Genomic DNA, 10293 nt, shown 5'->3' on the forward strand with positions numbered 1-10293 from the left:
TTTTTGTTTTGTCATTATGGGGTATCGTGATGACGGGGGGGGAGGGGGGGGGGACGATTTAATCCATTTTAGAACAAGGCTGTAACGTAGCAAAATGTGGAAAAAGCCAAGGGGTCTGAAAACGTTCCGAATGCACGGTGAGTGCCTAATACAATTGTTAGAGCAATAACCCTCGCTATATCCTTCCCCACCAGAGCCTAAGTTTGTGGGTTCGTTCTGGGTGCCGGAGAGTGAGAACCCAGACGATGATAAGATCTTCTTCTTCTTCCGGGAGACGGCGGTGGAGGCTCAGGGCCTGGGGAAGTCCACCTACTCCCGTATCGGACAGCTCTGCAGGGTGAGAACGCCGCTCAGATTACGCCGTGCCTGTATTACACCGTAGCTTAAAGTGTGGCGTATTGTAACGTAGCTAATACTATAGCCATACACTCGTAACCTTTTCCTTAGGCTCTGGCGTACACATACCCTATGCTGTCTCAATGGCACTTTTTTTTTTTTTGCGTACATAAAATTCTTTGATGTTTAAGTATGTGCGGCAATGATTTAGTATCACCGGAATGTTTACCTTTGAACTTTGGTCTATAATGTTGTTGCAGAATGATATGGGTGGCCAGCGTAGTCTGGTCAACAAGTGGACCACGTTCTTGAAGACTCGTCTCATCTGTTCTGTGCCGGGCAGTGACGGCAGTGACACGTACTTTGACGAGCTCCGTAAGTAGCCGCTACACTCCGAGTGCGTTATCTGATCCTAGCTGTCGCCCCAGGCCCCGCCAGAGCACGGGATTCAACCAATGAAGATTCATCTGAGCTAAATGGACAGAGCCGGAGGTTATGTTTGTGTTTCTCTGACCTTTGACCTCTACCCTCTGACCGGTGTTCCTCCCACAGGGGATGTGTTCCTGCTGCAGACCAAGGACAGGAAGAACCCTCTGGTCTACACTGTCTTCTCTACCTCCAGGTCAGAGTTCAAACCAGGGGATGGATTGAGTTATTGTGTGCTCTTGTGCTTGTGTGTGCATATGAGTGCTAGTGCATGTGTGTGTGTGTTTGTGTGTTTGTGTTCCTGACTGTGATTGTGTGTTTTATAATAGGCTATGTCTCTAACTGTGCGTCCCCTGCCTCCCAGCAGCAGTGTATTCAAGGGATCAGCCGTGTGTATCTACACCATGAATGACATCCGCAGGGCCTTCTTGGGGCCCTTCGCCCACAAAGAGGGTCCAAACTACCAGTGGGTCCCCTTCCAGGGCAAAGTCCCCTACCCACGCCCTGGCATGGTACGTAGCCTACATCAGTTCTGTAGGAATTTACTGAATAGGACATTTTAACATCAGTAGTTTAGCTCATTAACTATACTAACAATCACCATTGTATGATAGCTCTGTTTGGCCGATGTTAAACCCTGGGCTGAGCCCATGTGACCCGTCTTATCTCATAATAATCTTATAATAACCTCATAATAACCTCTCCGTACTGTTACCCTGTGTGACCCCTTAGTGCCCCAGCAAGACATTCGGCAGCTTCGAGTCCACCAAGGGTTTCCCTGACGACGTGATCCAGTTTGCCCGTCACCACCCTCTCATGTTTAACCCCGTGTACCCCCTGAACCGCCGGCCCGTCTTCCTGAGGACCAACGTAGACTACAGCTTCACCCAGATCGCCGTGGACCGGGTGGGCGCCGCAGACGGGCATTATGATGTCATGTTCATTGGCACAGGTAACCACCTTACTCTTACTGGTGGCCGTGAAGATTCAAGCTTGGCCTGGTCCCAGATCTGCTTGTGCTCTCGACAACTCCATTTGCTGTCATTGTCGAGCCAAACAGCAGGAACAGACTGGCACCCAGGGTCATTCATGCCATCCACATGGTACTCTTGACCCTAGGATTCTATGTGTTATACTAAATAGAATGTATATTACTGAGCAGAGTGTATATTGAATATGGATGGATTGTGGGATCCAGTCTGAAACTCTGTGTGGGTGTGTCGCAGACAAAGGGACGGTGCTGAAAGTGATCTCTGTACCGAAAGAGAGCTGGAACAACATGGAGGACCTGCTACTGGAGGAGCTAGAGGTGTTCAAGGTGAGGGGGCCCTGTCCATCGTTCTGCTGGCGTCAGAGGAGGCTGGTGGGAGGAGCAAGAGGAGGACTCATTGTGGTTGGAATGGAATACATTGAGCGCAGTCGAACGTGGTTTCCACGTGTTTGATATCCTTCCACGTATCCCATTCCAGCCTTGACACGGAGCCTGTCCTCCAATAACCCCTCCCACCAGCCTCCTCTGGCTTGTATGTGTATATTTCATGACATGCAAGTCTATGTTTACGTTTCTATTTAAGAGTGTGATACTTAACCGTTTATTCTGCTCTACAGGATGCCTCATCCGTCATCAACATGCAGATATCCTCAAAACGGGTAAGAGTCTCCTAAACCCTAACGTATCATCTTAGGGGCTGCAGGGCAACAACTAGAAGCTAAAAGAGAACATGTGACCAGCTCTCTAATACTGTAATCACAAGATGTTTAATATCAAGTAATTTGACTGTGGGCCACTAACATTCCTCCGCTCTCTCTCTCTGTCCACAGCAACAGCTGTATGTGGGCTCAGACACGGGTCTGGCCCAGGTTCCTCTGCATCGCTGCAGTATCTATGGGAAGGCCTGTGCTGAGTGCTGCCTGGCCAGAGACCCCTACTGCGCCTGGGACGGCACCTCCTGCACCCGCTACCTACCCAACACCAAGCGGTAAACAAATACACAAACTCAAACTTACGACCCAGCATGCTACCCACCCAACACCAAACAGTAAACACGCTAGTTATCCAACTGTTGAACCATAACCAACTTCCTCCACCACCTTTAAAACTGTAAACTCACCAAACCTGATCCGCTATAACCAGCCAAATCTAAACACCCCAAACCCTACTCATACAAACCCCAGCTGACTACACTCTTAGAGTTAGGGTTCCTAAATGGTTTTTTCAGCTGTCCCCATAGGAGAAACCTTTTTGGTTCCTGGTAGAACCCTAGTCACTATCATCCCAAGCGATCAGACTTATCTGTCCTTGTTCTCCAGGCGTTTCCGTCGTCAGGACGTGAGGAATGGAGACCCCAACACCCTGTGTTCAGGAGGTAAGACTCTTTCACTCTGTACTAAGTCTGAACTCAGGACTCACAAACTGAGCTCTGAACTCAGACTCATAAATCATGCTGATGTCAATGGGAGACTAGACAAACGTTTTAGTTACGCACTCGGATTTCGAGTTAGGATTCGGGAAACACTGTGCCAAGGAGCTAACTCTCTCTCCCATGCTCCCACCCAGAGAGGGCAGGGTGATTAGCGTGATTCTGTGCCATAATCTCTCTTTGGGCCGTATTAGACGAGTTACACAAACGGCATGACGTGACGATTCCACACAATTATGTCATATCGTGCTCGGTGAGGGTGTTGCGCAAGACAGGGAAAGGCCAGTGGGATTATCTTTGGCTGTGACAAGGGACAAAACGGCACACAATCACATGGTGATTGCCTTACACTTTTTTACTGCTTGGAATAATATGTTGGCCACCTCAAGACTGTAAAATAAATATACAATTGTAATCTCACATTAGCTCACGTTATCTGATGGTGTGTATCGCCCACTGTAGACCACCACAAGCACCGGGTGGCAGAGAGGAGGCTGTTCGGGGTGGAAGGGAGCAGCACCTTCCTGGAGTGTATCCCCAAATCCCTGCAGGCCAGAGTGACCTGGACCTTCCAGAAACAACCCCACAATGCCAAGGAAGAGGTAAAAGGCAAAATCACAGTTAAGAGACATACTGTTTTCAACAGTATTCAAAGGATTTTTGGTTCACATTGACTGTTTCAAGCTCTAATACTCCGCTGTGTGTGTTTCTGTCTGTGTGTGATGTCATCCAGCCGCGTCTGGATGACCGTGTGCTGCAGACAGAGCGGGGGCTGTTGGTGAGGAGGGTACTGAAGCGGGATGTGGGCCTCTACCAGTGCCACGCCATGGAGCACGGCTTCACCCAGACCCTACTGGGCATCACCCTGGAGGTAGTACCCTCCTCCTCCTCTTCCTCCCCGCCCGCCGACCCTCTCCTTCGATTGGACCCCCGCAGCGGAGGCGGCGGCCCACCTTCCACCAATCAGAAGCTGTGGTACCGGGACTTCATGCAACTGGTGGACCACCCGAACCTCAGCACCGTGGATCAGATCTGTGAGCAGGTGTGGGCGCGCAAGAGCGCCCAATCGGACAAGAGCTTCCCGTCTTCTCCCGACAAACAGGCCCCGCCCATCGGTCCCGTGGTCCGTCCCCCTAACAAGAAGTGGAAGCATCTGCAGGACATCCGCAAGGGGAGGAACCGCCGAACCCACGACGGGAAACCCTCCCCACGAGCACCACGCAGCGCAGGGGAGTGACAACAGAGAGAGAGGAGAGAAAGAAGGAGAGAGACTGAGGGTGGCGAGAGAGGGAAGAGAGGGAAGAGAGGGAAGAGGAAAAGAGAGAGACAGAGACTGATAGAGACCAAGGACTTCTGGAGGGTGTCAACACATACACAGCACCTCCTTCTTTGTGAATATTTATCTTCCGACACCCCACTAGCTACTGCCCCATGATGCTTCACTCTGCCCTGACCCCTGACCCCTGAATAACTTGTACCGCCCCTTATTATTCCACCTATCTTAATTCTCTGTCCCAGCTCTCAATCCCTTTGGGTGTACTCTCCTGGAGAACTTCTGATGGAGACCTCACCTCTACAGAACAGACTGAACAGAGTCCCCAAGTTAAAAGATGGCTCAGTGTATGTCACTCAATCTCTCAACTGGAATTACAACTGGCTCGTAACCGGAATATCCGAATGGAAAAAGACACACATACACACCACAGGAGGTTGGTGGCACCTTAATTAGGGAGGACGGGCTCGTGGTAATGACTGGAGTGGAATCAGTGGAACGGTATCAAACACGTGGTTTCCAATAGTTTGACGCCATTTCATTTGCTCCGTTTCCGGCCGTGTTTATGAGCCGTCCTCCCCTCAGCAGCCTCCTGTGATACACGTTTACAACCCGAGATGACAGTACCTTTGATGACACGGACTACAAATTGTGAGATGGGACAAAAACAATGGGCTCCGCAGACCTCCAAACGCACATTGATCAACTTAGGTATAATCACATTTCACGTGTTTTGCAAAGAGAGCATCACGTGGAAGTGTGCTTTGTGACAGATGCAGGCTTTGATATTCTTTTTTTTGGTCCAAACCACTACAGATAGGAGAAAGCACTACTGTCATTCCAGGGTATAGAGAGAGCTGTTACAATGAGGTGAGATTCTGAAGCAGAGAGAGAGAGAGAGAGAGCGTACAGGATCAACACAATGGTTCCATTGTGATTCTATTTTACAAAATGGCTGACAAGGTAGAGGAAGTGGGCGATGTTCTACCTGTGTGTTTATGGGGTGACAAGGTAGAGGAAGTGGGCGATGTTCTACCTGTGTGTTTATGGGGTGACAAGAAAAATGTTTTGTGTTTTATTTAGTCATTTATTTAAATGATCTGTGTGTATTTTCTGACTCGGATGACTTGTGTTGTGTGCTGACACATTGACATGGGGGGAGATGGTTGAGATGGTTCAAGTGACAGGCTGCACAACATCAATGTGGACGTGGCCAAACAATAGTGGGCTTTGAATACGACGTCCCAACTTTGGGCAAAAAGCATGATATTTATATGTGAAAAGAAAACATCTCGATTTTTTTTTTATTCCAAATGGTACATACATGGTTCTTTTAGGCTTACACTGTTTGCCTAGGTAAATGATCAGTAGCTGTGTGTGTGCGTGCGTGCGTGCATGCATGCGTGCGTGCGTGCGTAAATAAACATCCCTCCCTCCTGTGCTGTGTCTGTAGGCCCATCTCTGAGTGTCAATTTTACAGCATGTCTTTGATGCCTTCAGTTCAGCGAAACACATTTGTCCTCGGTGAAATGGTGTGAGTAGATCGCCACCTAGCTTCCTTTCCATGTATAGGCCTGGTCCGTTGACTTCCTACGGTACGATTCAATACAGTCTGTTGTCGGCTTCTTAAAATAAAAACGCGCTTTAAATGTTTCTCCTTTTACCAGTGAAGTCTGTGAGAGCGTACAGATGTAAGGAATCCCGCCTTTTATTTATAGCTGCTTAATAAAGGTGTAATTATTAACTTTTGAACGACTGAGGCCAATAAGTTAGGTGGGCTGTAGTTTTGTGCTCTCCAATTGCATGACCAAGGTTAGGGACTAGACGGTGCACAATGGAGACTTTGGCTGCCTATCTGAATGGCACTCAGGGCCCATAGGGTCCTGGTCAAAAGTAGTGCACCATATAGGGAATAGAGTGCCATTTGGGAGACACCCTTTGAGAGGCGAGAGGGTCTTGTGTTCAATATGTTCAATATGGTTATCCTATGTATTCATGTGCACAAATAAGCTGATATGTTGTGGTGGATATTTTTTTTCTTTTCATGTAGAGACTTGGGGCTCTATTCAATCTGTATCGATGAAGCGTTACAGAATGCGCGACAGAAACCTAAAGGCGATTTCCAATTGAGGTGACAGTGTTTACTGTGAACGCAGTCTCTGCTAATGTGGGGACGTTGCTTTTAAATTGAAATCAAGCTGTCACGCTAAACTACAGCCTTACCGATTGAGTGGAGCCCTTGCAGTTGTACCATACACGTTCTGCAAAAGCTATCATCATTCAAAAAAACACTCTAAATGTTGATCCGGTTGTCCAATTAGCATCATTGTTCTTCACGCTGCCCTCCAACCGCTGATCCTTTCTATTCCATGCTATGTTACGCACCCCAACTGTGTGTGTGTGTGTGTGTGTGTGTGTGTGTGTGTGTGTGTGTGTGTGTGTGTGTGTGTGTGTGTGTGTGTGTGTGTGTGTGTGTGTGTGTGTGTGTGTGTGTGTGTGTGTGTGTGTGTGTGTGTGTGTGTGTGTGTGTGCGTGTGTGTGTGTGTTTGGAGGAAAGGAGAGCTCTTTACATTTTGGCTTAGGAGGAGAGGTAGTCTGTAGAAACAGTTCAAAGTTCAGAGGCCAAAGTTGACATGGTGCACTGTATTACTTCCAGAGTTCTTTGTGGATTGTTGTGCCGGATTGTTTTTGATTAACACAATAAAGTGCCCAGTTACTTTACGTCTGAGTAGTTTATTGTCATATGGCATAGCTTAACATCTACTGTTTTATACACTACTGAGTATTACAGCACAACGATGGCTGCATTCACACAGGCAGCCCATTTCCTATATTTTTTTCACTTATTCACTTACTTTTCACTTTTTTTCACAGTCTATGGTCTTCAGGCTTGCTGCCTTGTGTTAATGGACAACAAGGATGACATTCCTATTTCGTACACAGGGTGGCGTCACAGTATTTACAGAGAGTTGGGGAATGTACCTGGAAATATAGTTTATCAAGCTACCAGGCCCGTTCCAGGCGATCACATTTGACAAGTCACCGCCCTTCAGTGTGTTGCATTATGGGGAAAAAAATTGTCCGACTGCATGAACTTTACAAAAATCATGTGATCAAAAATCATGAAGTTGACTGCAAGTTTCCGCAGTTTCACTCCACCGACTTCATCCTGCAGCCAGCCATAGCTTGCGTTGTGGGAGGCGTTGTTGTCAACCAATTCTTCTTTTTTTTGAATCACGCAGGCGTGACCAAATACATGACTGAAACCAGTGGATATATAGTGGATATATACAAATGAATGTGATGTTTGAGGCTCTCTCTTACAAATTGAGTGTACAATGTACACACATAAGATTTCAGTTTGTGATTGTGTGATATAGGGGTTACGATTTTTTTTTTAAATACATATATATAAACAACGGCAGTGCCTGTTGGAAAACCACATTAGTGTCCAAGTTTCGGCTGTCGCAAATGCACGTTCCCCGACTTCACTCCTCGACTACCACTCAGACACACCCAGTGACTTCACACTTGGAAGAAGTCAAACTACACTACATCTACCCTTAAGAAGAAAATAGTTGACTGAAGTTGCCGAAAAGGAAAGGAGATTCTTGCCTACTTCACCCATGTTTAGCTACACTGCTACATGGCAACAACAACAAAAAGTAATTAACCACTGAAAACACCTACCTAGGTTTGAATGTGGTTCAACTTCCACTGAGCTACTGCAAAATGTAGTTACTAATCACTAGTTGAATTATATGTAGGTCACTACTCCCCAACACTGTTAACAGAAGAGAGGTTGACTGTTGACTGTACTGTGAGGAACTGTGAGTCCCTTTTGACTCACCTCTCCCCATTATCTACAAACAAATCTGTGCTGTCATGTCCCCCAACACCTTACATCCCACCACTGCCCCTTAACCTTTCATAGTACTGGCTCCCTGACATTCTCCAGGAGGGGCTGCTGTGGGAAACGGGGGGGGGGGTAGTGGAGCAACCATCCAAACATTATGACTCACATTCTTCATAGAAATATCACAATGACCCTGCTGTCACCGCTGAACCCAACTTTTCCCAGTTTGGAATGTTCATGCCCATGCGACATACAGCCACGAGCGCGTGCACACACATGCACGGACGCACGCACATACACACACACACACACACACACACACACACACACACACACACACACACACACACACACACACACACACACACACACACACACACACACACACACACACACACACACACAGAATGCAGTTATAAACACATGTATTACTCAAACTGGGAACCCATTAGCCCCCCTCTGTGTCCCTTACTCTGCTTGTTAGTAGAGCAGGGATCGGTATGTATGTATGTACTCATGGGCCGGGGGGTCCGTGGGGTCCTAGGACCAGCAGGCCTAATTGAGGACTCATTTCCGCAGGGTTACAGAGGGGCTTAGATTAACATGCAGGTGAGTACCTCATGCCCCCCCACCTGAGAACAATTATGGGGCACACTCGGGGAGGCAAACAGCCCCCCCCCAACATACCTCTTCTAAACGTTTTTACAATTCTACAGCTGATTTGCCTCACTGGTTAAAATAGGACAGTAAGTGCCTGTTTCAGTGATCCTAAGAGAAAGCTAACTACATCATGAAGGATCTAATTGCACCTTGATTTGTATTTAACCTTTATCTGAACAAATTCTTCTTGACAATGACGGCCTACCAAGATGCAAAAAGCCTCCTGTGGGGATAGGGGCTGAGATTTTTTTTAAAGCAGGACAAAACACACCTCACGACAAAAGAGACACCACAACAACATGAAGAGAGACCTAAGACGACAACATACTGTATGTAGCATGGCGGCAGCACAACTTGACAACACAAAACGGTGAGCAACACAACATGACAACAACACAACATGGTAGCAACACAACATGGTAGCAACACAACATGACAACATGGTAGTAGCACAAACGTGGTACAAATATTGCGAGGCACAGACAGCAAAAAGGTAGAGACAACAATACATCACGTGAAGCAGCCACACGTGTCAGTGTGATCGAGTCTTTGAATGTAGAAATGGAGATAAAACTTTCCAGTTTGAGTGTTTTTTTTGCAGCTTGTTCCAGTCGCTAACTGCAGCGAACTGAAAAGAGGAGCGACCCAGGGATGTGTGTGCTTTGGGGACCTTATACCGGAATGTGACTGGCAGAACGGGTGCTGTATGTGGAGGATGAGGTTTGCAGTAGGTATCTCAGATTTGGGGGAGTGAGGCTAGCCACTACAGAGCACCCTTACCTGCCGATCTATGAATTATGTCTCCGTAATCTAGCATGGGTAGGATGGTCATCTGAATCAGGGTTTGGCAGCTGGGGTGAAAGAGGCGCGATTATGGTAGAGGAAACCAAGTCGAGATTTAACCTTAGCCAGCAGCTTTGATATGTTCAAAGTACTCCAAAGTACTTGCAAGCTTGCTGGACAAAACAAAACCTCTGTTGTAGAGCCGGGGTGTCAAACTCATTCCATAGAGTGCCTAGTGTCTGCAGGTTTTAGTTTTTTCCTTTCAATAAGACCTAGACTATCAGGTGTGGGGGGTTCCTTAATAATTAGTGACCTTAATTCATCAATCAAGTACAAGGGAAGAGCGAAAACCCGCAGACATTCGGCCCTACGTGGAATGAGTTTGACACGTGTTGTAGAGCGTTCAACACAACATTTAGGGACGAGCTGAGTATAAGGCTGCATCATCTGCATGTAAATGGCTTGTATTGCCTGAGCTATGTTGTTTATGTAAATTGAGAAGAGCGTGGGGCCTAGGATCAAGCCTTGGGGTACTCCCT

The 10293-nt window shown here is 47.3% G+C and overlaps 1 protein-coding gene across 2 annotated transcripts in view; it reads left to right on the top strand.

Moving 5' to 3' along the window:
* Positions 1 to 7176, top strand: part of LOC110532072 (semaphorin-3B) — a 68715-nt gene extending 61539 nt beyond the window's left edge. For both annotated transcript variants that reach the window (XM_036987986.2, XM_036987987.2), the window contains exons 8-18: positions 195 to 337; positions 597 to 711; positions 889 to 958; positions 1130 to 1274; positions 1495 to 1714; positions 1989 to 2080; positions 2371 to 2412; positions 2584 to 2741; positions 3073 to 3128; positions 3645 to 3784; positions 3916 to 7176. In XM_036987986.2, the coding sequence (XP_036843881.1) occupies positions 195 to 337; positions 597 to 711; positions 889 to 958; positions 1130 to 1274; positions 1495 to 1714; positions 1989 to 2080; positions 2371 to 2412; positions 2584 to 2741; positions 3073 to 3128; positions 3645 to 3784; positions 3916 to 4419 (1685 nt within the window). In that variant the 3' untranslated portion in view covers positions 4420 to 7176. The remainder of the gene's footprint in view (positions 1 to 194; positions 338 to 596; positions 712 to 888; positions 959 to 1129; positions 1275 to 1494; positions 1715 to 1988; positions 2081 to 2370; positions 2413 to 2583; positions 2742 to 3072; positions 3129 to 3644; positions 3785 to 3915) is intronic.
* The last annotated feature ends 3117 nt before the right edge of the window (positions 7177 to 10293 follow it).

Source organism: Oncorhynchus mykiss, chromosome 9 (assembly GCF_057628025.1).
Source record: "Oncorhynchus mykiss isolate SJ-2025 chromosome 9, ASM5762802v1, whole genome shotgun sequence".
Classification (NCBI taxonomy): domain Eukaryota; kingdom Metazoa; phylum Chordata; class Actinopteri; order Salmoniformes; family Salmonidae; genus Oncorhynchus; species Oncorhynchus mykiss.